This window comes from Henckelia pumila, chromosome 2 (assembly GCF_033568475.1).
Source record: "Henckelia pumila isolate YLH828 chromosome 2, ASM3356847v2, whole genome shotgun sequence".
Classification (NCBI taxonomy): Eukaryota; Viridiplantae; Streptophyta; class Magnoliopsida; order Lamiales; family Gesneriaceae; genus Henckelia; species Henckelia pumila.
This window is the reverse complement of record NC_133121.1, coordinates 98973916-98997161: the sequence shown is the minus strand read 5'-3', so window position 1 is coordinate 98997161 and position 23246 is coordinate 98973916. Positions and strand designations below refer to the sequence as shown.

The 23246-nt window shown below is 30.7% G+C and overlaps 1 protein-coding gene across 1 annotated transcript; it reads right to left on the bottom strand.

The window, feature by feature from the left end:
• Positions 1–18543: 18543 nt before the first annotated feature.
• LOC140878004 (uncharacterized) lies at positions 18544–19176 on the bottom strand. The gene has a single exon (XM_073281608.1). The coding sequence runs from the start codon at positions 19174–19176 to the stop codon at positions 18544–18546; it is 633 nt and encodes a 210-aa protein (XP_073137709.1).
• Positions 19177–23246: the final 4070 nt, after the last annotated feature.

The following is a 23246-nucleotide window of genomic DNA, read 5'->3' as shown; positions in this document are numbered from 1 at the left end:
TTAGAATTTTTTCTAAATAGTCTTTTTGAATATTTGGATCATCAATATTTTTTAAAACATCTAGAAGAAGTACTTGATCTTTTGAAAGCATATTAATTTGATTTTCAGATTCTTCACTAGTTGTGATTAAATCATCAATTTGTAAACATTCATCATGATTAGAATTTTCAAATTCTGTATCTTTATCAGAGGAATCTATTAAAAGATTAGATATTTTATCTAAAATTTCTTCACTTAATTTTAATTCATTTAGTTTTTTGTTTAATCTACAATAATTTGCTGTATGACCTGTTTTATGACATCTATAGCATTCAATATCTTTAAAGGGTGTTTTTTGTTTAGAATTGTCTGGTTTTTTCAAAGGTTTTCTGTAAATTCTTTTATATGGTTTTTTATAATATTCTTCTTTTGGTTTATCAAAATTCTTTTGGGTTTTCTTAAAAGGTTTTTTATTTGAGTTTTTAAAGGTTTCTTGACAATCTCCTATGCATTTTGAAGAAGATGGTTTATTGGTATTTATATCGAATTGTTTACAAAAAGTTCCTAACTCTTGTTTTGTTCTTTTCATTTCCCATTTTAAATGTTTTTGTAATTTTAAATCTTGACAGATTTTTAATCCTTCTTGTTGAGTTAAACTTATTAATTGTCCATAAGTAAAATCTTCATAAGATATTATATGGTTATTGTTAGTTTCTCTAATTTTATTTCTTACCTTTTCTCCTAAGAGAGTGGGTAATCCTGCAAGAAATTTTTCTTTCCAAAAAGGTTGATTAGAGTCTTCTCTTAACATTATTCTTGTTAAGAAAGTATTTTTATACCATTGAAAATCACTTAATTTTTTACATTTTAAATTTGATAGTAATTCTGAGTTTTTATCTTTTAAATGTGTAGGATCACCAATAAAATGTAAAGAAATTGTTAAGATTAAAGTTGCTACAGCATCTTGTTGAGGATTACCATTTTCATCAAGAACTGGTATTCCTTCTTCATCTGTTTTTATAGAATTTAAAATTTCTTCTTGTTGTTGGTTTGTGAGATAATAATCCCACCATCCTTTTATTTGACCAGAGAATCCTGCTATGAGGAGTTCTGCAATGGTTTTATCATGAGTCCCAATCTGGGTTTTATAAGCATTTGCAGCCATAGTCATTTGTTGTAAAAGACTAAGGATATTATACTCGGTCATTCCATCTATGTTCCAATCATAGACAGAAGAGGCATTGAAGCGATACTGTGCTAAAGGTTTAACTATTCCAAGATCTGGAGCAGGGATTATTTGTAATGGTTGTTGTATGGGTAAATCCCAAGTTATTTTATTAACATTTGTAGGATTTTGAAATTGTTCTAAAGCTTCACTAATATCAGATTCATTATTTAAAACATTTACTCTTAGATTAGATATTGGGGTATCAGGGGCTACAAGATCTGTTGGTTCATTGGAGCTACTAGTTGTAGCGGTCATTCTACTCAACTGATCTTGAACGGTTTTTATAAATTCAGACTTATTATCTTGAATATTTTTAACACTGGTTTTTGAAATTTGAAATGGTTTAAAAACTGGATTTTTAATATCCATCTTTTTATGATTTTCAATACTAACTATAGGTTGTTTCTGTAGATGTTTTTCTATTCTATCTAATTGTTTTCCTATGGTATTTAAATTTGTATTTGTAAAATTACTTTGTTTTATGATATTTTTAATATTATTTTTATCGCTATCTCCTGGAGTTTTTATTGGAATAGCTTCAATTTGTTGATTTTGAATATTTATTTTTATTCCTTGCAAAGGAGGATGATTTGATTGAATTTTTCGAGAATCAGAAATAGTTTCCCATTCTGTTTCTTTAGTAAGAGGATTTATATTTTTTGAAAAGGGATATTCTAGGAAATTTTTTGAGGCATATATTTCAAACCAATCAAAGAAAAGTATGTGTATTTTATTTGAATTAACAAATTCATAAAACTGTTTTTGTATAATTTTTCTAGACTCTAAGAAGTTTTCAAAAAACCATAATCTCTTTTTTAAATTATATTTTGCATAAAAATCATTATGTAGGAAGTTTTTATTTATTTCAAACTCTTTTTCTATAACATTTAATTCATTAAAATTTTCTGTGATAGAAGAAAATGTAGGGCTAGTAGGTTCTAGATCTTGATTATTATTTTGAGTAGAATAAGTTTTTATTCTACTGCTGTTATAGACTGGTCTAGGAATTTCTGAAGTATAATCAACATTTCTTATAATTGAATTTGGTATATCTGAAGTGGAATGTCTATGTCTAGTTTTACAAGGAGTGTTTACTACTGAAGGGATTTGAGAAACTCTACCTAAATCTATAGTATCTGAGGTAGAAGAATTTTCAGATTTGTCACTACTATTTTTTCTTTCAAAAGAAATTTTAACTTTTCCATCTAGATATTGAGTTATTTCTTTTAGTTGGGTATTTGGTTCTGGATCTTCTCTTGGTTCAGGTTTAGCAACTCCTTCTAAGACCCATTCTTCTGGTAAATTTATATCACTCCATTGAATTGGTTTGGGGATTACAGTATTAGATCTAGTTAAATCTGTTTGTAATAAAAGGGTTTCACCTTTTTTACTATGATTTTTTACTTTTGTAGCAAAAGCAGATATCATAGCTTTGTAATGGATTCTAAAAATTATTGCCACTGGAATTGATCCTTTAAGCATGTTGTAATTGTGAGTTTTTATTTGTAAAACTAAAGATTTTAAAATATTTTTGTCACTTAAAGAAACTGAAAAATTAGGATAACAATCAAAAGAGATTGGTCCAGTACATAGACTAGATTCAACTGAACTTAGTAAAGAATCTTCAAAATGTGTAAATCTGGCATCTCTTAAAATAGCAAGGATCGAAGTATTCAATCCTTCTTTAGTTAAAGGTTTTATTCCTACTTGGACTAATCCAATATGAATATATTTATAATTTTTATCTTTATATTTTTGTAAGGAATTTTGAGATAATAACTTGATTGTTTCAAAAGGTTTTGTAAGTTGTATATCTCTTTCTTCAGTTTTAATAGAAAAGTCGGTTTTAAAAAGTTGAAATCTTGAATGCTTATAAATTTGATCTTTATTAACTCTAGGGATTTCCCAATTATCTATAGATTTTTCAAAATTTTCTATAATAATTTCTTCAGTATTAATTATCCTTTTAGAATCATATGAGCTCGTAGTAACAGAGTTTAAAGAAGTAGATCTACTGAAACTTGAATCCATGTTTATAAAAATTTTTGTTTTGAAACCTATTTTCTCCCTACAATCCCAAGCACTTCGTAGGTTTTACAGCCTTCACTCGAGGACTTACGACCCAACCCTCTTGGGCAAAAACACTCAGGAGAAACTAAATTTCTCGACTCAAAATTTTATAAATATAAAAAGCAAACTTCAACAAACACTACCCCCCCGTGGCTCTGATACCAAGAAGACACGGGGGGGTAGTGTTTGTTGAAGCCACGGGGGGGTAGTGTTTGTTGAAGTTTGCTTTTTATATTTATAAAATTTTGAGTCGAGAAATTTAGTTTCTCCTGAGTGTTTTTGCCCAAGAGGGTTGGGTCGTAAGTCCTCGAGTGAAGGCTGTAAAACCTACGAAGTGCTTGGGATTGTAGGGAGAAAATAGGTTTCAAAACAAAAATTTTTATAAACATGGATTCAAGTTTCAGTAGATCTACTTCTTTAAACTCTGTTACTACGAGCTCATATGATTCTAAAAGGATAATTAATACTGAAGAAATTATTATAGAAAATTTTGAAAAATCTATAGATAATTGGGAAATCCCTAGAGTTAATAAAGATCAAATTTATAAGCATTCAAGATTTCAACTTTTTAAAACCGACTTTTCTATTAAAACTGAAGAAAGAGATATACAACTTACAAAACCTTTTGAAACAATCAAGTTATTATCTCAAAATTCCTTACAAAAATATAAAGATAAAAATTATAAATATATTCATATTGGATTAGTCCAAGTAGGAATAAAACCTTTAACTAAAGAAGGATTGAATACTTCGATCCTTGCTATTTTAAGAGATGCCAGATTTACACATTTTGAAGATTCTTTACTAAGTTCAGTTGAATCTAGTCTATGTACTGGACCAATCTCTTTTGATTGTTATCCTAATTTTTCAGTTTCTTTAAGTGACAAAAATATTTTAAAATCTTTAGTTTTACAAATAAAAACTCACAATTACAACATGCTTAAAGGATCAATTCCAGTGGCAATAATTTTTAGAATCCATTACAAAGCTATGATATCTGCTTTTGCTACAAAAGTAAAAAATCATAGTAAAAAAGGTGAAACCCTTTTATTACAAACAGATTTAACTAGATCTAATACTGTAATCCCCAAACCAATTCAATGGAGTGATATAAATTTACCAGAAGAATGGGTCTTAGAAGGAGTTGCTAAACCTGAACCAAGAGAAGATCCAGAACCAAATACCCAACTAAAAGAAATAACTCAATATCTAGATGGAAAAGTTAAAATTTCTTTTGAAAGAAAAAATAGTAGTGACAAATCTGAAAATTCTTCTACCTCAGATACTATAGATTTAGGTAGAGTTTCTCAAATCCCTTCAGTAGTAAACACTCCTTGTAAAACTAGACATAGACATTCCACTTCAGATATACCAAATTCAATTATAAGAAATGTTGATTATACTTCAGAAATTCCTAGACCAGTCTATAACAGCAGTAGAATAAAAACTTATTCTACTCAAAATAATAATCAAGATCTAGAACCTACTAGCCCTACATTTTCTTCTATCACAGAAAATTTTAATGAATTAAATGTTATAGAAAAAGAGTTTGAAATAAATAAAAACTTCCTACATAATGATTTTTATGCAAAATATAATTTAAAAAAGAGATTATGGTTTTTTGAAAACTTCTTAGAGTCTAGAAAAATTATACAAAAACAGTTTTATGAATTTGTTAATTCAAATAAAATACACATACTTTTCTTTGATTGGTTTGAAATATATGCCTCAAAAAATTTCCTAGAATATCCCTTTTCAAAAAATATAAATCCTCTTACTAAAGAAACAGAATGGGAAACTATTTCTGATTCTCGAAAAATTCAATCAAATCATCCTCCTTTGCAAGGAATAAAAATAAATATTCAAAATCAACAAATTGAAGCTATTCCAATAAAAACTCCAGGAGATAGCGATAAAAATAATATTAAAAATATCATAAAACAAAGTAATTTTACAAATACAAATTTAAATACCATAGGAAAACAATTAGATAGAATAGAAAAACATCTACAGAAACAACCTATAGTTAGTATTGAAAATCATAAAAAGATGGATATTAAAAATCCAGTTTTTAAACCATTTCAAATTTCAAAAACCAGTGTTAAAAATATTCAAGATAATAAGTCTGAATTTATAAAAACCGTTCAAGATCAGTTGAGTAGAATGACCGCTACAACTAGTAGCTCCAATGAACCAACAGATCTTGTAGCCCCTGATACCCCAATATCTAATCTAAGAGTAAATGTTTTAAATAATGAATCTGATATTAGTGAAGCTTTAGAACAATTTCAAAATCCTACAAATGTTAATAAAATAACTTGGGATTTACCCATACAACAACCATTACAAATAATCCCTGCTCCAGATCTTGGAATAGTTAAACCTTTAGCACAGTATCGCTTCAATGCCTCTTCTGTCTATGATTGGAACATAGATGGAATGACCGAGTATAATATCCTTAGTCTTTTACAACAAATGACTATGGCTGCAAATGCTTATAAAACCCAGATTGGGACTCATGATAAAACCATTGCAGAACTCCTCATAGCAGGATTCTCTGGTCAAATAAAAGGATGGTGGGATTATTATCTCACAAACCAACAACAAGAAGAAATTTTAAATTCTATAAAAACAGATGAAGAAGGAATACCAGTTCTTGATGAAAATGGTAATCCTCAACAAGATGCTGTAGCAACTTTAATCTTAACAATTTCTTTACATTTTATTGGTGATCCTACACATTTAAAAGATAAAAACTCAGAATTACTATCAAATTTAAAATGTAAAAAATTAAGTGATTTTCAATGGTATAAAAATACTTTCTTAACAAGAATAATGTTAAGAGAAGACTCTAATCAACCTTTTTGGAAAGAAAAATTTCTTGCAGGATTACCCACTCTCTTAGGAGAAAAGGTAAGAAATAAAATTAGAGAAACTAACAATAACCATATAATATCTTATGAAGATTTTACTTATGGACAATTAATAAGTTTAACTCAACAAGAAGGATTAAAAATCTGTCAAGATTTAAAATTACAAAAACATTTAAAATGGGAAATGAAAAGAACAAAACAAGAGTTAGGAACTTTTTGTAAACAATTCGATATAAATACCAATAAACCATCTTCTTCAAAATGCATAGGAGATTGTCAAGAAACCTTTAAAAACTCAAATAAAAAACCTTTTAAGAAAACCCAAAAGAATTTTGATAAACCAAAAGAAGAATATTATAAAAAACCATATAAAAGAATTTACAGAAAACCTTTGAAAAAACCAGACAATTCTAAACAAAAAACACCCTTTAAAGATATTGAATGCTATAGATGTCATAAAACAGGTCATACAGCAAATTATTGTAGATTAAACAAAAAACTAAATGAATTAAAATTAAGTGAAGAAATTTTAGATAAAATATCTAATCTTTTAATAGATTCCTCTGATAAAGATACAGAATTTGAAAATTCTAATCATGATGAATGTTTACAAATTGATGATTTAATCACAACTAGTGAAGAATCTGAAAATCAAATTAATATGCTTTCAAAAGATCAAGTACTTCTTCTAGATGTTTTAAAAAATATTGATGATCCAAATATTCAAAAAGACTATTTAGAAAAAATTCTAAAAACATTAAAAGGAAAAGAAGAAAATAAAATTTTACCAAGTACTACTAAGAAAGCTTACGACTTAACTAATATTTTAGATAAGAAAATTAAAAATAAAAATGTGTCCATTCAAGATATACAAAGAGAGATAAAAGAAATTAAATTAGAAATAAAAGAATTAAAAGAAAATCAAGTTCAAAATACTGATGCAATAAAATTAATTCTTCAAAATATTAATACCGACAATATTTCTGAAACTGAAGAAGAAACACAAGATATTCAAAACATTGAAAAAGTTCCAGAGGATTTTCTTTTTGTATTAAGAGAAATAACTTCTAAAAAATATTTCTTAAAAATAAAAATCGTTTTCTCAGAAAAATTTGAAATTAATACTATAGCTCTTTTTGATACTGGTGCAGATTTAAATTGCATAAAATCAGAAATTGTGCCTAAAAAATTCCATAAAAAAAACTCATGAAAAATTATCTACTGCTAATAATTCAAGATTAAATGTAAATTCTAAAACAGAAGCTTCGATAGTAAAAAATGGTGTTTATATAAAAACTGCTTTCATTCTTGTTAATGATATCCACCACACTGTAATCTTAGGAACACCTTTTATTAATTTAATTACCCCGTATATAGTAAATAATGATTCCATAGCTTTTGAAATTAATCATAAAAAATTAAATTTTGATTTCTTAGAAAAACCTAAACTTAGAAATGTAAATCTGATTAAAGCTTGTTCAATTTATAAAAATAGTATTAATGTAATTAGAAATAACAAAAATATTGAAACCAGCAATGATCATTTGAAAAATGATTTACAGATGAAAGACCAGCACAGCAATCCAAAAAATTGGATTCCTTCAAAAAAGCAAAAACCTTACACAGCTCCTTTCCAAGGAATTATGAGATCATTGGAAACTGCCGAACCTTACCAACCAGGTAGAAGAGGTAATTTCATTCAATTCTGCGATATTAGATTACCTATTTTTCAGCAAAATAAATTTAATTTACGTCTTGGACAACACGTAAATCATTTTCAGCAAAATATATTGGATAATATTTGGAATTTGGATAACCAAAGAACAGCAAAACTCCAAGTTTGTAATGCTTTGACAAATTATTTTATGATTGGAGAAAATTGTGGAATTAGTAACAATCCTCCAAGAATAAATTTCAGCCATTATGTAATTTTTTCTGGAAATATTCTAGGAATGTTTCATGAATGGAAAGCAATAGCCAAAAATATAAAAAATTACCCTAATCCTTTATATAAAGGATATTATTCTTACAGCGAAGCATTAGCTGCTTGCAGAAAAACCATTGGTTTAAATTTTTATATCCAGCCAGGATGTAAAGAAAAAATTTGTGAAAATCCTTTAGCCAGCACAGATTGTGCATCCACATCACACACTCAAGATACTTCCCAAAAGGTATCGACTCTTGAAAAAGAGATTGAATCATTGAGTGAAGAACTTGAAATTTTGAACCAAAAATATTCTGAACTCAATGAAAAGAACCAATACTTAAAATCCCAAAATAATTCCCTTTTTGCCCAAGGAAATTATGAAAAACAAATCATCCCTGAAAAACATCTAAAAACCAGATTGATATTAAAAACCCAAGATACCCTAAACCCACTTTTTTCTTTCGAACCTGAATTAAAAACTGTTATACAATATAAACTTGTTGATAGCTTCTTTTCAGATATAATTGAGATCCAAGATTTCATAGCCTCAGCAGCCACAAGTCCTATTCCCGGACTTTCCATTTGGCAAGATCTCAATGAATATTATTTTGAAAACAGTGAAAAAATCGAGACTATGGGACTATTAACAGTCGAGCTTGATTTAACTATTTATGACCATTCAAAAATGACTATTGGTCGTCTTATGGACTTCGGAGTAGTCCGTACTTTTAGATTTAGTAATATCTCTCAACTAGAATCATTGGGAGATAGAACTAAATTGGTTTTAAATGAATATCACAAAGCAACATATTTAAAAAACCAAAAAACTCAACTTTTCCAAGTGTTTTCTTCAGTTCCTAAAATAAAAGGGTTTGCAATAAAACCAGCGAGACACAGAATATTTATGGATAGTGCTGTTGGAGGAAGATACAAATTCCCAATAGAAAATCTGAGATACAATCATATTGAATGCCATGAATTTTATGAAATGCTCGGAGCACGCCCATACAATTACCTAGTCAACTGGTCAGATTACAGATTAATCTCGGAAACATACCTAACCCAAATTTTTGGGCCAAACAAATTCAAGATCTTGATACCACACGTACAAGATAAAGAAGATGTCTGTTACGAGGCAAATCCCTATAACAGTGATGAACATGAAGAGGTGGATTCCGATTTAGAAGAATTCATACAAGAAATGCTTGATCGATGACCAAGGCGAAGACAGTGAAAAATAAATTTTGCTTTATGAATTGTATATTTTTATTTCTTGTATTAGAAGTTGTAAATATTGTATTTTTTTTAAAAAAAAAAAAAAAAAAAAAAAAAAACGAAAATAATATAAAATAATATAATATAATATATTATATTATTCCACCTCTTTACTTTGCCTATAAATAACCACTCATCACCCCATTCTAAACCACTTGAAAAAATTGGAGATACTTAAAAACACTCCAACACTTCTAAATTCCTCTCAAACCTCTCTTCCAAATTCCCTCAACCTTTCTTCAAAACCTTTTCTTTTCTTCTCTTTCTTTCTTCATCCTTGTTCTTCATAAAACCTTTTTGATCCCTTCAACCTTCTAAATACCTTTAAAAACTTGTTTATATTATGCATCAAGTTCTTCAAGAATCTTGAAGAAAGTTGTAAATATTTGAAGATTCCAAGTGTTGTACAAATTCCAAGGTTTGTAATGAAGTTTTAATTATTATTATTCTTGTGTTATTTATATTATTTACCTATATAAATATATTACATGGACGGTTCTACCGCCTAAGCACTATATAAATATATTATATATCTATATATATATATATATTTATGTATACTTATATCTATAAATATTATATGGTCGGTTCTACCGCCTAACGAGTCCGTTAATATTCGTGGTGTTCTTTGCAAAAGTATGCTCTGCATATAATCTTTGATTATATGTATCAGAAACTGGAGGAACCATAATATTATCTGAGACATTTAAATTCCAGCTTTTAATTTCTGCAATTTAAATTCCAGCAATATATACATATATGTATATATCAGTGGTGTTATAAAACCCACTATATTTAAATTCCAGCATTTAAATTCCGCACTATATATATATATATATAATCATTGGATTCCTTTCATTAGGAACCATTTTAAGCTTTAATATATATATTTCTAGCTTTGTGGTGTCCTTTCAAAGGAACCATCATATTATTTTATGATATATATATATTATGCTTGGATTCCTTTCATTAGGAACCATTTTAAGTTTTAATATATATTTCTAAGTTTGTGGTGTCCTTTCAAAGGAACCATCATATTATTTGTTAGTTCTTCCATATTATTTGTTATTTCTTTGTATTTTCCATTATTTGTTTACTTTTTAAAGTTCTTTATAATTATTTCTTTATGTTCCTTATCCCCTTAGTATCCTGTTGTGTCTTCTTGGTATCAAAGCCACGGGGGGGTAGTGTTTGTTGAAGTTTGCTTTTTATATTTATAAAATTTTGAGTCGAGAAATTTAGTTTCTCCTGAGTGTTTTTGCCCAAGAGGGTTGGGTCGTAAGTCCTCGAGTGAAGGCTGTAAAACCTACGAAGTGCTTGGGATTGTAGGGAGAAAATAGGTTTCAAAACAAAAATTTTTATAAATATGGATTCAAGTTTCAGTAGATCTACTTCTTTAAACTCTGTTACTACGAGCTCATATGATTCTAAAAGGATAATTAATACTGAAGAAATTATTATAAAAAAGTTTGAAGTAAATAAAAAATATTTACATGATGATTTTTATGCTAAACATAATTTAAAGAAGAGGTTATGGTTTTTTAAAAGATTTTTAGATTCTAGAAAACAAATACAAAACAAATTTTATGATTATATTAATACTAATAAAAAACATGTTTTATTTTTTGATTGGTTTGAAATATATGCTACTCAAAATTCCTTAGAATATCCTTTTTCTAAAAAACATTCTATACAAATAGATATAAAAAATCCAGTTTTTAAAACGTTTCAAATATCAAAACCTAGTATTAAAAATAATCATGATAATAAGTCTGAATTTAGAAAAATTGTTCAAAATCAGTTAAAAAGATTGACTGATAATAATAATAACAGCTCTAGTAAAACAATAGATCTTGTAGCCCTTAATACCCCAATCAAAACCCTTTTATTACAAACAGATTTAAATAGATCTAATACTGTAATTCCTAAACCAATCCAATGGAGTGATAAAAATCTACCAGAAGAATGGGACTTAGAAGGAGTTACTAAACCTGAACCAATAGAAGATCTAGAACTAAATATCCAACTAAAAGAAATAACTCAATATTTAGATGGAAAAGTAAAAATTTCATTTGAAAGAAAAATTATTAGTTATAAATCTGAAAATTCTTCTACCTCAGACGCTATAGGTTTAGGAAGAATCCAAAATCCTACCAAAGTTAATATAATAACTTGGAATTTTCCCATACAACAAGATATTTTAGCAACTTTAATCTTAACAAATTTTCTATATATTAAATATTTAAAAGATAAAAATTCCGATTCATTATCAAAAATAAAATGTAAAAAATTTAGTAATTTTCATTTTTTTTATAATGTTAAGAAAAGACTTTAATCTAATATTAAAAGAAAAATTCCTTGCAAGTCTACCTACTCTCTTTGGAGAAAAGGTGATTAGAAATAATAATTACCATATAATATCTTACATTGAATTTTCTTTTGGTCAATTAATAAATCTAATTCAATTAGGAGGTATAAAATTCTGCCAAGAATTAAAATTACAAAATCACTTAAAAATAGAAATAAAAAGAACAAAACAAAAATTAAGAAATTTTCGTAAACAATTTGAGATAAAAACTAATAAATCTCCTTCCTCAAAATACCTAGAAAATTGCCTAGAAACCTATAATTTTTCAAAAAGAAAAAATTTTGAGAAAAATCTAAGGAGTTTTAATAAACCAAAAGAAGATTATTATGAAAAGTCTTATGAAATAAGTCACAAAAAACTTTTCAAAAAACCCAAAAATTCCAAACAAAGTCTTAAAAATTACTTTAAAAATATTAAATGTTTTAAATACCATAAAACGAGTCATACTACAAATAATTGTAAACTAAATGTTTTAAAATTAAATAAAAAATTTTTAAACAAAAATTCTAATCCTTTAATAGATTCTTCTAATTTTTATGAAAAAACAGATTTTAAAAATCCTCATAAATCTCTAATCTCAAACAATGAAGAATCGAAAAAACTAATCAATATGCTTTCAAAAGATCAATTACTTCTCTTAAATGAAATAAAAAATATAAATGATGCTAATATACAAAAGGACTATTTAGAGAAAATCTTAAACTCTTTAAAAGAAGAAAATAAAATTTTACCAAACACATCTAATAATACTTTTGATATAATAGATAAGAAAATAAAAAATAAAAATATAACCATTCAAGACTTACAAAAGAATATAAAACAAATAAAATTAGAAATAAAAGGTTTAAAAGAAAATCAAATTCAAAATACTAAAACAATAAAATTAATCTTTAAAAATAGTAAAGAAGAAAAACAAAATATTCAAAATATTGAAAATATTCCAAAAGATTTTCTTTTTGTTTTAAAAGAAATAACCTCTAGAAAATACCTTTTTAAAATAAGAATTATATTTTCAGAAGACTATAAAATTGACACCGTTGCACTTTTTGATACGGGCGCAGATTTAAATTGTATAAAATCCAACATTGTACCTACTAAATTTCAACAAGATACTAAAAAAAAATTATTTGCTGCTAACAACTCTGAACTAAACGTTAATTCTAAAACAGAAGCGTTAATTGAAAATAATGGTGTTACTCTTAAAACTACTTTTATTCTTATTAATAACATTCATCATGCTATAATTTTAGGAACACCTTTTATTACCCTCATTACACCTTATAAAGTAAAAAATGATTCTATACATTTTAAACTTAATAATAAAAAATTAGAATTTAAGTTTCTAGAACAACCTAAAACTAGAAATCTTAATTTAATTCAAGCTTGTTCAATATATGAAAATAATATTAATATTGAAATACAAAAGAATAATTTTCAATTAGACAATATTAAAAAAGACATTTCTTTAAAAAGAATTCAAGAACAATTAAAAAATCATGAATTTCAAAATAAAATTTCAAAATTTCAAAATCTAATAGAATCAGAAATTTGTTCTGATATTCCTAATGCTTTCTGGAATAGAAAGCAACATATCGTAGATCTTCCCTATGAAATAGGTTTTGATGATAAACAAATACCCACAAAAGCCAGACCGATACAAATGAATTTTGAATTAGAAGAACATTGCAAAAAAGAAATACAAGATTTAGAAAATAAAGGATTGATTTCCAAATCTAGATCTCCGTGGAGTTGTGCTGCTTTTTATGTCAATAAAAATTCTGAAATAGAAAGAGGAACTCCAAGATTAGTAATAAATTATAAACCTTTAAATAAAGCATTAAAATGGATTAGATATCCCATCCCAAACAAAAAAGATTTATTACAAAAACTATATAAAGCAAAAATATTTTCTAAATTTGATATGAAATCTGGATTTTGGCAAATTCAAATCTCTCAAAAAGATAGATATAAAACTGCTTTCACAGTTCCTTTCGGCCAATACGAATGGAATGTAATGCCCTTTGGATTAAAAAATGCTCCTTCTGAATTCCAAAGAATCATGAATGATATTTTTAATAATTATTCAAAATTCTGTATAGTTTACATAGATGATGTCTTAATATTCTCTAATAACCTAGATGAACATTTTAAACATCTAAAAACATTTTTTTTTGTTTCCAAGAAAAATGGTTTGGTTTTATCAAAAACAAAAATAAGTCTTTTTCAAACAAAAATAAGATTTTTAGGACATTATATATCTCAAGGAACTATAACTCCTATTGAAAGATCTTTAATTTTTGCAAACAAATTTCCTGATAAAATATTAGATAAAACTCAATTACAAAGATTCTTAGGAAGTTTGAATTATGTTCTAGACTTTTGCCCAAATATTAATAAAATAGCAAAACCTTTACATGATAGGTTAAAGAAAAACCCAGTACCATGGACTGAAGAACATACCGAGATTGTAAAAATCATTAAAAAACAAGTGTTGGAAATTCCTTGTTTAAACATTGCTGATCCAAATTTACCAAAGATAGTTGAAACTGATGCCTCAGATCTAGGATACGGAGGAATTTTAAAACAAAAACAAAATAATAAAGAAAGAATAGTTCAATATACATCAGCTCATTGGAATAATACTCAGAAAAATTATTCTACTATTAAAAAGGAAATTCTAAGCATTGTTTTATGTATACAAAAATTTCAGAGCGATCTTTTAAATCAAAAATTTTTATTAAGAATAGATTGTAAAAGTGCAAAAGAAGTTTTACAAAAGGACGTTCAAAATCTAGCTTCAAAACAAATTTTTGCAAGATGGCAAGCAATATTAAGCATATTTGATTTTAATATTGAATTTATTAAAGGAGATACAAATTCTTTACCTGATTTTCTTACTCGAGAATTTTTGCAAAACAGCAATGACATCCAAAAAAGATAAAAAGCCTGTCCAATCCTCTACAGATCAAGTCAAGAAAAAGACTTGGTATGAAATTGTTAAACAGGAAGAAGAAGAAGAACTAAAGGACACTGCTCAATCAAGACCACAGGTAAACAGTGATATCGAAAACAGACTTAAATTCCTGGAAAGCCTTCTGGAAAATTCGGAAGTAAAAACTGCTATAGATCAAGCTCATAAAAAAGAAACTTCTAGCAAAACCGAGGTTTCTATCAAAGATTCCTTTATTTCAAATACCGAAAATACTACAAATTCCCAGCTTGCCCTTACCCAAAGGTCTTTGAAATCCCCTTCCGAATTTTTTGAAAAACAAATGTGTCAAACAATTATACAAACTGAAAAAGGATTTCTTGAGCAAGATCCTTTTCATACTCTTCAAAATTATTTTGGAAAAGGAAGATATTATAAACCTTGGGATGAAATGAAAAATCCTGTCTATTACCAAGCAATATTAGAATCCACGGATTCAGCAATATTCAAACATTTCTTCATTGATGCAAAGCATGAAGATCCAGCTTACTCTACATGCAAAATTTTAAAAGTTATAGCACCCATTGATTGGGGTCACCATCTATCAGAAGCCATTCTTTTCACTGAAAAATATAAAGAAGCCTCGTTCTTTGATATTCCTTTTAATTATTGGGACTACCAACAAGCCTGGTACAATGCCTTTTTGATACAAAACCAAAAGCATAAGCACACATGGTTATTCTATTTTGATAACAAAACCTGTGATCTTAGACAATTCCCAAATTGGTGGAACCTTTGGTGGGAATTTTTCGGTTCAGCTTATGAGATTCTCCAACACTCAGTCCAGCATTCTTTCAAGGTTTTTAAATCCCAGTATAAACCCTCAGAAGAAGAAAAACGTTTCCAACCTCTAGCTTTATTTTGTACAAAATTCTACCTTCCATGGGTACTTTCTTGGACAGTGGAATACTCAGATGATAATGCTTCTCAAATCAGAAGAAGGTTCAGAATCAAATGGTGGGACAAGTTCAAAATTCCCCAAAGCCTTTCAACACCTAACATACAAATTTGGATTCAAAATAACAAGAAAATGAGAATTCCTATCCAAAACATCTATAAAAAACCATTACTACAGCCATTACAAAAAACATCTTTCTCCTCACAAAAATCTCAGATGGCAGCACTACTTGCATCAGCAAATACTCGTGAAGAAGTTTTAGCAGTAATGGAAAAATTTTCAGCAGGAACATCCAAAGAACCACAATCTCCAGAACATTCAATCAATCTGGACGATGAAGACGATCTTGAAGATGAAAAGATCTTTGGAAATAGTGGAGTATAAAAATTTGTATATTATGTATTTTTAATTTCCTGTAATTGTATATAAAAAAAAAAAAAAAAATAATAATATAAAATAATATAATATATTATATTATTCCACCTCTTTACTTTGCCTATAAATAACCACTCATCACCCCATTCTAAACCACTTGAAAAAATTGGAGATACTTAAAAACACTCCAACACTTCTAAATTCCTCTCAAACCTCTCTTCCAAATTCCCTCAACCTTTCTTCAAAACCTTTTCTTTTCTTCTCTTTCTTTCTTCATCCTTGTTCTTCATAAAACCTTTTTGATCCCTTCAACCTTCTAAATACCTTTAAAAACTTGTTTATATTATGCATCAAGTTCTTCAAGAATCTTGAAGAAAGTTGTAAATATTTGAAGATTCCAAGTGTTGTACAAATTCCAAGGTTTGTAATGAAGTTTTAATTATTATTATTCTTGTGTTATTTATATTATTTACCTATATAAATATATTACATGGACGGTTCTACCGCCTAAGCTCGAGCGAGCACAAATCTCGCTCGAGCGAGAGACTCTATGTTTCGAGGATTTTAATTCACGTATTTCTCACTCGAGCGAGCACAAGCTCTCGCTCGAGCGAGCATGGTTCTTCCCCAAAGAAAATAACACAGCACAAACTTAGCGCGGTTCCCATCTCCTCAGCGCGATAGCGCTTCCACCTAGCGCTAAACACCATGCGCGTTAGCGCCTTTCCTTGCGCGATTGCGCTGGTTCCAGTGCTATTCCCATCATCTTAAGTGCGATAGCGCTGGCTCAAGCGCTGATAACATGCTTGTTAGCACAACATGTTGCGCCTTTCATTGCCAACTTCGCTGCATCTTGATTCGTCTTCAGGTTCTGCACAGCTGCTCTTCTTCTTGTTCTTCATCGCTTCGAGCATATGCCGTGCACAACAAACTCACAATTGTGATCTGATTTCTGCTTTCGTTCATGCCACAGCAGCTGTGCTCCATTCCTTTGTTCTTACCATGCCCAACTTTATTTCTTCATTCTTCCAAATGCAGTAGCTATCTCTTCTTTAAGGTATGCAAATACTTCAATAATTTAGCTGCCTCGGCTCTCTTTCGCACTTGCTCAAGAATCCGGATTTTGTGTAAATTTCCAACAAAATTACCAAGGATAGTGAAATACACACGCATGCATAAATAATAAATAAAATACACAAAGACACACAAAATGAATGCAACATAAACATAAAAACATCACAATAATATGCATACAAAATGTAGTTATCAAAACCCCCATACTTAACTCTTGCTCGCCCTCGAGCAAGACATGCAAAAACAAAATGCAGACAAAAACATGAGTAAGGACAAGTCATGAATGTGCACAGCCTCCGAGAAATTCAATCACAAAACCAAAAACACAGACATGCTCTCAACTTTTCATAATATACTTTCGGTTTAACGTGAACGTGTGTGTGTGAAATGTCATTCCAGTTTCATGCAACTTAGACCGAATTCGTCTCAAATCTGTTTAGCGACCTATAACAAATCAGTGCAAGTTTCACTTTTCAAGTGCCCATTCCTTCAAACGACCTCTAGACATACCCACCTCCCTTGAGATAATGAATTACACACCTCCGGATTTTGCACCCAGTATTGCTTTAGCCCCAATAATTACCCGTTGACTTAGCTATAACTGGCTAGGATACGAAAAATCATTCTATTTTTTCTTTCTAATCCCCTCGTCTATAGCCCGGATGGAGCATCAATCCCATTTAATCCGCATACTTAGCCTTAAATTTAATTTTTTATAGGATTTTAATCCTTTCAAAGCCCGGATGGAATTGAATAATTTTTTTTTCTAGGTGCGCCCAAGATCATAAGTGTCTTACTAGAGCCTCATCAAAATTCATAAAACACAATTAAGATCCACAAACCACCTATTGCCGTGCAATGGTCAAACAGACAGAAACTTCATCAAATCTTTCGCTACAATTCACTCGTCTAACATTAGTGCTTAAAAATATTCACGGTTCAACCTACAGTTTCTCATGTCCAGTCAAGAGCAAAATTTTTCAAAAAACCATTTTTTTTTCAAATAAACTTCATCATCATTGGCTATTATGACTCATCCAACTCATGCAAGACAACACAAACGAACAAAAACAAACAATATGAAAACAAACACGAAACATGACAGATGCAACACAAAAACATAGATAATAATGCAATAACTAATCTACCTCCCCCCCCCCCCCCCCATACTTATCCAAAACATTGCCCTCAATGCTCCAGAACAATAAACAGAATGCAAGACAAACAAAAATACAATGAAAACACAAATAACACTCCCCTGGTTTTTTATTCATCCTCTTCCTTCTTGACAGTATCCGCTGGGATGGTATCAGCAGTCTAGATTTATCGGCGGGCATGGCAAACTGGCATGGGAAAGAAACAAAAATCAAATAAAAACAAAACAAAAACAAAATAAAAAGCAAAAACAAAAACACTAGGTTGCCTCCCAGTCAGCGCTAAATTTATAGTCTATACCCCGAATCTACTCCTCTCTTGAGTGGCGACATTCAAGGTGGTTTATCCATCGTCTTTGAAAAACTCAGATTAGTCATGCACTTGCATGTCACACCATTAAAGAAATTGTGCAAGGGACTAATTCCTGCAGGAATTTGCACCTGCAGACATGCACCAACATCATGCATCTCATCAACTAAATAAACAGCAGAGCAAGATTTTAAAATTGGGCTCTCAGTAGCCGACTTTAACATTTTAAATATAACTTGCTCATCCTTCAGTCTCAAAACTAACTCTCCTCTCTCAACATCAATTAACGCCCTACTAGCAGCAAGAAAAGGGCGTCCTAAAATCATAGGCACCTCACAATCCTCATCCATGTCAAGAATAACAAAGTCTAGAGGATAAATAAATTGTTCTATCTTGACTAGGACATTCTCTACGATCCCCCTCGGGTATTTAATAGATCCATCAGAAAATTTAAGGGAGATAGCAATAGGTTCAATATTTTCTACACCTAGTTTGCGAGTAATAGAATAAGACATTAAATTTATGCTCGACCCAAGATCACACAACACATATTCAAAAGATAGACTTCCAATTTTACAGGGTATAGAAAAACTCCCTGGATCTTGAGATTTTGTTGGAAACTTCTTTTTCAGCACTGCCGAGCACTCCTCATTCATTGTGACTTGCGTTATATCATTCAATTTCTTCTTATTTTTCAGCAAGCCTTTCAGAAACTTTGCATATCTCGACATCTGAGCTAATGCATCTGCAAAAGAAATGTTAATATGAAGTTTCTTGAAAATTTCAAGAAACTTTTGAAATTGAGATTCAAACAACAGTTGCTTAGCTCTATGGGGGAAAGGTAAAGTAGATATATCAACATTCTCATTAACTTCAAATTTCGAAGTCTTACCTTTCTTACCTACCGTGGAGGATTTTTCAGTACGCACCTTCTCCTTCTTCTCTGAAGTTTTCGCCCATTCCATAGTTTTCTCTTCTTCCGGTTGCTTCTCAGACTGTTCAGATTGTGATCTCGTCACTACCATAATTGCATTCAGGCCTTTGGGATTTGGTTCAGTGTTGCTCGGCAAAACTCCAACAGGACGTGTGGACAATTGGGTTGCAATCTGGCCCATCTGAATTTCCAGCTTCTGCAGCATGCTCTCCTGATTCTGCAAGCGAGCCTCAGTACCCGCCACGTACTTCATCATGATCTCCTCAAAACTCGGCTTTTTCTCCTCTTTCTTGGTCTGCCAGTTCTGACTGTAGTTGTTGTTTGAGTTGTATGTCTGCCTTTCTTGATTGTCCATAAAATTCACAGCCTCAACTTCAAACAACTGCTGGTCTTGTTGCATATTCCCTTGTGCTTGATTTACCGGCGCTATTTTCATGAGTGCCACTTGGTGTGTCAGCGCGTCAATCTTAGCATTCAGGGCCATTAAAGCATCGACCTCTAAAACTCCAGCCTTCTTCTCTCTCTTTACATCCGGCCACCCAATGTTACTCTCTGCCATGTTGCCAATGATCTCCCAGGCTTCAGCTGGCATCTTCCTGAATAAGCATCCATTAGCAGCAGCATCTAGCATAGAACGCTGAAGGATCTGCTCCATTATAGAACGTCTGGGTTTGCTGGATTTGTGTGAGATTATGCTGAGGACACATCCTCAACATCTTTTTAAATCTGGTCCACGCCGCATGTAGAGATTCTCCCTCCTTCTGCTTGAAAGATATAATGTCTGAGAACAACTTCGCCATCTTCGTAGGATGGAAATACTTGTTCATAAAAGTCTGAACAAGTTGATCTCATGTAGTAATGGAACCAGCAGGCAGATCATCTAACCACTCCGTAGCTTCCCCTTGTAGAGAGAATGGGAATAACCGCAGTCGCACTGCATCAGATGTTACCCCATTCACCTTGAACGTGTCACAGATTGATAGAAATCGCTCCAGATAAGTGTAGGGGTCTTCCAAGGATGTGCCCCCAAATCTAGCTTTCAATTGAATCAGCTGAATAGTAGAGGGTTTCAGCTCAAAATTGTTCGCCTCAACAGCGGAGCAAACTATGCTAGATCCATAGCCTTCGGTTGGCGGACGGATAATATCCCAAACAGTACGGTTGTCCGCCATGTCTTCTTTTGATTCAGATTCTGTTTCAAGTACTAGATTAAGATTCTTCCTTTCTTTCCGGATCTTGCTGAGCGTGCGTTCGATCTCCAAATCAAGTGGTAGAAGCTCCTTAGATCGAATTTTATGCATGCACAACAAGCTAGTACCTGAAAATCACAAAGAACAGAAGAAAATTCAGAATTTTTAATAAAATAAAAAAATAGTCTAATCTCAAGCGAAATAAAAATTCTGATATCAACACAGTCCCCGGCAACGGCGCCAAAAACTTGACCGGCTAAATCGGTATGATTAAAAATCAACTGGCAAGCGCACCAGGTCAAATTATAATATAGTGGACAAAGGTCCAGATGTCGAACCCACAGGGACTGTATATATATGAATACCAAAATATATTTATTTCTACTTAATCTAGACTAATAAAAAAAGGGATTTCAGAATTTAAACTAATAATTAAAATTACAATTAAAATAAAATTAACTAAAGCGCAGCAAAAAAATTTGGATTTAACTCAAATTTGGGAAAAGCTCGATCAAAGACTCGCGTAGGTACCAGACAATTCATGTAACAAACAGTAGATCTAAGACATCAGACTTAATCTTAATTCACGAGAATTTTCCTAATTTGTTCGAAGGACTATTTCTAGAACAATCAAACCTATTCAAATATTGATGAACTAATCTTTCGTAATTCTAATAAAATTTGAATGCATAACGAACTGTGAAAATTCAGTAAACACCTAAACCGCATAATGAAACCGAATTCTATTTCTAGTCAGTTTTACACTATGTTAATTATCGAAGTGATCAAAATCGAAACCTCCTCTGTCGAATTGGAATCAATTAACAAGCAAGTAAATAACTGGCCAGGAAATTCACAAGACAAATATAAATTCGACAAACAATAAATTTAAATCAAGTCTAAAAATCTCAAATAAACAAATCAAGTTTTTTACATCAATTGTCTGGCCCAATCACGTGGCCTTGATCGAAAAGAAAAACTACTCAATGAATAAATTCATGTCAAACAAGGTTTTTAATCATGAAAAGTAAAAATAAAATAAAAGAAAAGAATAAGAAAATCTCCCAAGCAGTAGCTGTAGCCGCCTCTGCGTTGTGTTCTCTCTACTGCGATCCGGAACCCTTTCTCACGTCTGAATGAGTCCCTTAAATATGGGTTAAAAAAGCCCATGAAAAATAGCCCGTAAAATAAGATTTTTAATTTCCAAAATTCTAATTTTTTCTGATTCCCGACGTCGCGCTCGAGCGAGCACAAATCTTGCTCGAGCGAGCATGGTTCTGCCCGAAGAAAATAACACAGCACAGATTAGTGCGGTTCCCATCTCCTCAGCGCGATAGCGCTTCCACCTAGCGCTAAACACCATGCGCGTTAGCGCCTTCCCTTGCGCGATTGCGCTGGTTCCAGTGCTATTCCCATCGTCTTAAGCTTGATAGCGCTGGCTCAAGCGCTGATAACATTCTCGTTAGCACAACATGTTGCGCCTTTCATTGCCAACCTCGCTGCATCTTGATTTGTCTTCAGGTTCTGCACAACTGCTCTTCTTCTTGTTCTTCATCGCTTCGAGCATACGCCGTGCACAACAAACTCACAATTGTGATCTGATTTCTGCTTTCGTTCATGCCACAGCAGCTGTGCTCCATTCCTTTGTTCTTACCATGCACAACTTTATTTCTTCATTCTTCCAAATGCAGTAGCTATCTCTTCTTTAAGGTATGCAAATACTTCAATATTTAAGTTGCCTCGGCTTTCTTTCGCACTTGCTCAAGAATCTGGATTTTGTGTAAATTTCCTACAAAATTACCAAGGATAGTGAAATACACACGCATGCATAAATAATAAATAAAACAAAGACACACAAAATGAAGGGAAAATAGTTTTTTGGTCTAATAACTTGTCCATGTTTTGATTTTGGTCTATTAACTTTTTCGATGTGGGTTTTGGTACACTAACTTTGCATTTTCAGTGTTTTTGGTCCAATTACATACGTGTCAAATTCTGATAGGTCCATGTCTCATTAAGTGGACCAATCAGAAGTTGACACGTATGCAGTTGTACCAAAAAATACTAAAATGCAAAGTAAGTGTACCAAAACCCACATCAGAAATGTTATACGGAATTAGGGATAGAAACAATCATCGATCTCTAATCAGTAACCGATAGATTAAATTCGATCTTTAAATATGACCTTTTCTAAAAAATTAAAAAATATCTTTTTTGCGACCGAGATTTCATATCTGGTCTCTAATTTTGAAACGTACAATATATTTTGGTCTCAATTTTGTAACAGATTGATTTTCAGTACAAATTAGGTATTGGTAATTATTTTGATCTCTAATTTGAAACCGATAATTAATTTTGGTCTCTAATTTGGAACCAAATCCAAATATTGGTCGCTAATAAGTATTTTTCTTAAAAATATATAAAATAAAATCCAGTCTCTCCCTCCGTCAGCTGGCATTCATTATCCAGGGCAGAATTCCACCGCTGCTATGCTCGATCTCCTCCGCCATCCGCCCGTTGCGCCGACTCTCCTCTCCGATTAGAGGTTTTTTGGTCTAATTTTCTATTTGTTTTCTTGTTTTTACAAGATTCGATCTCAACT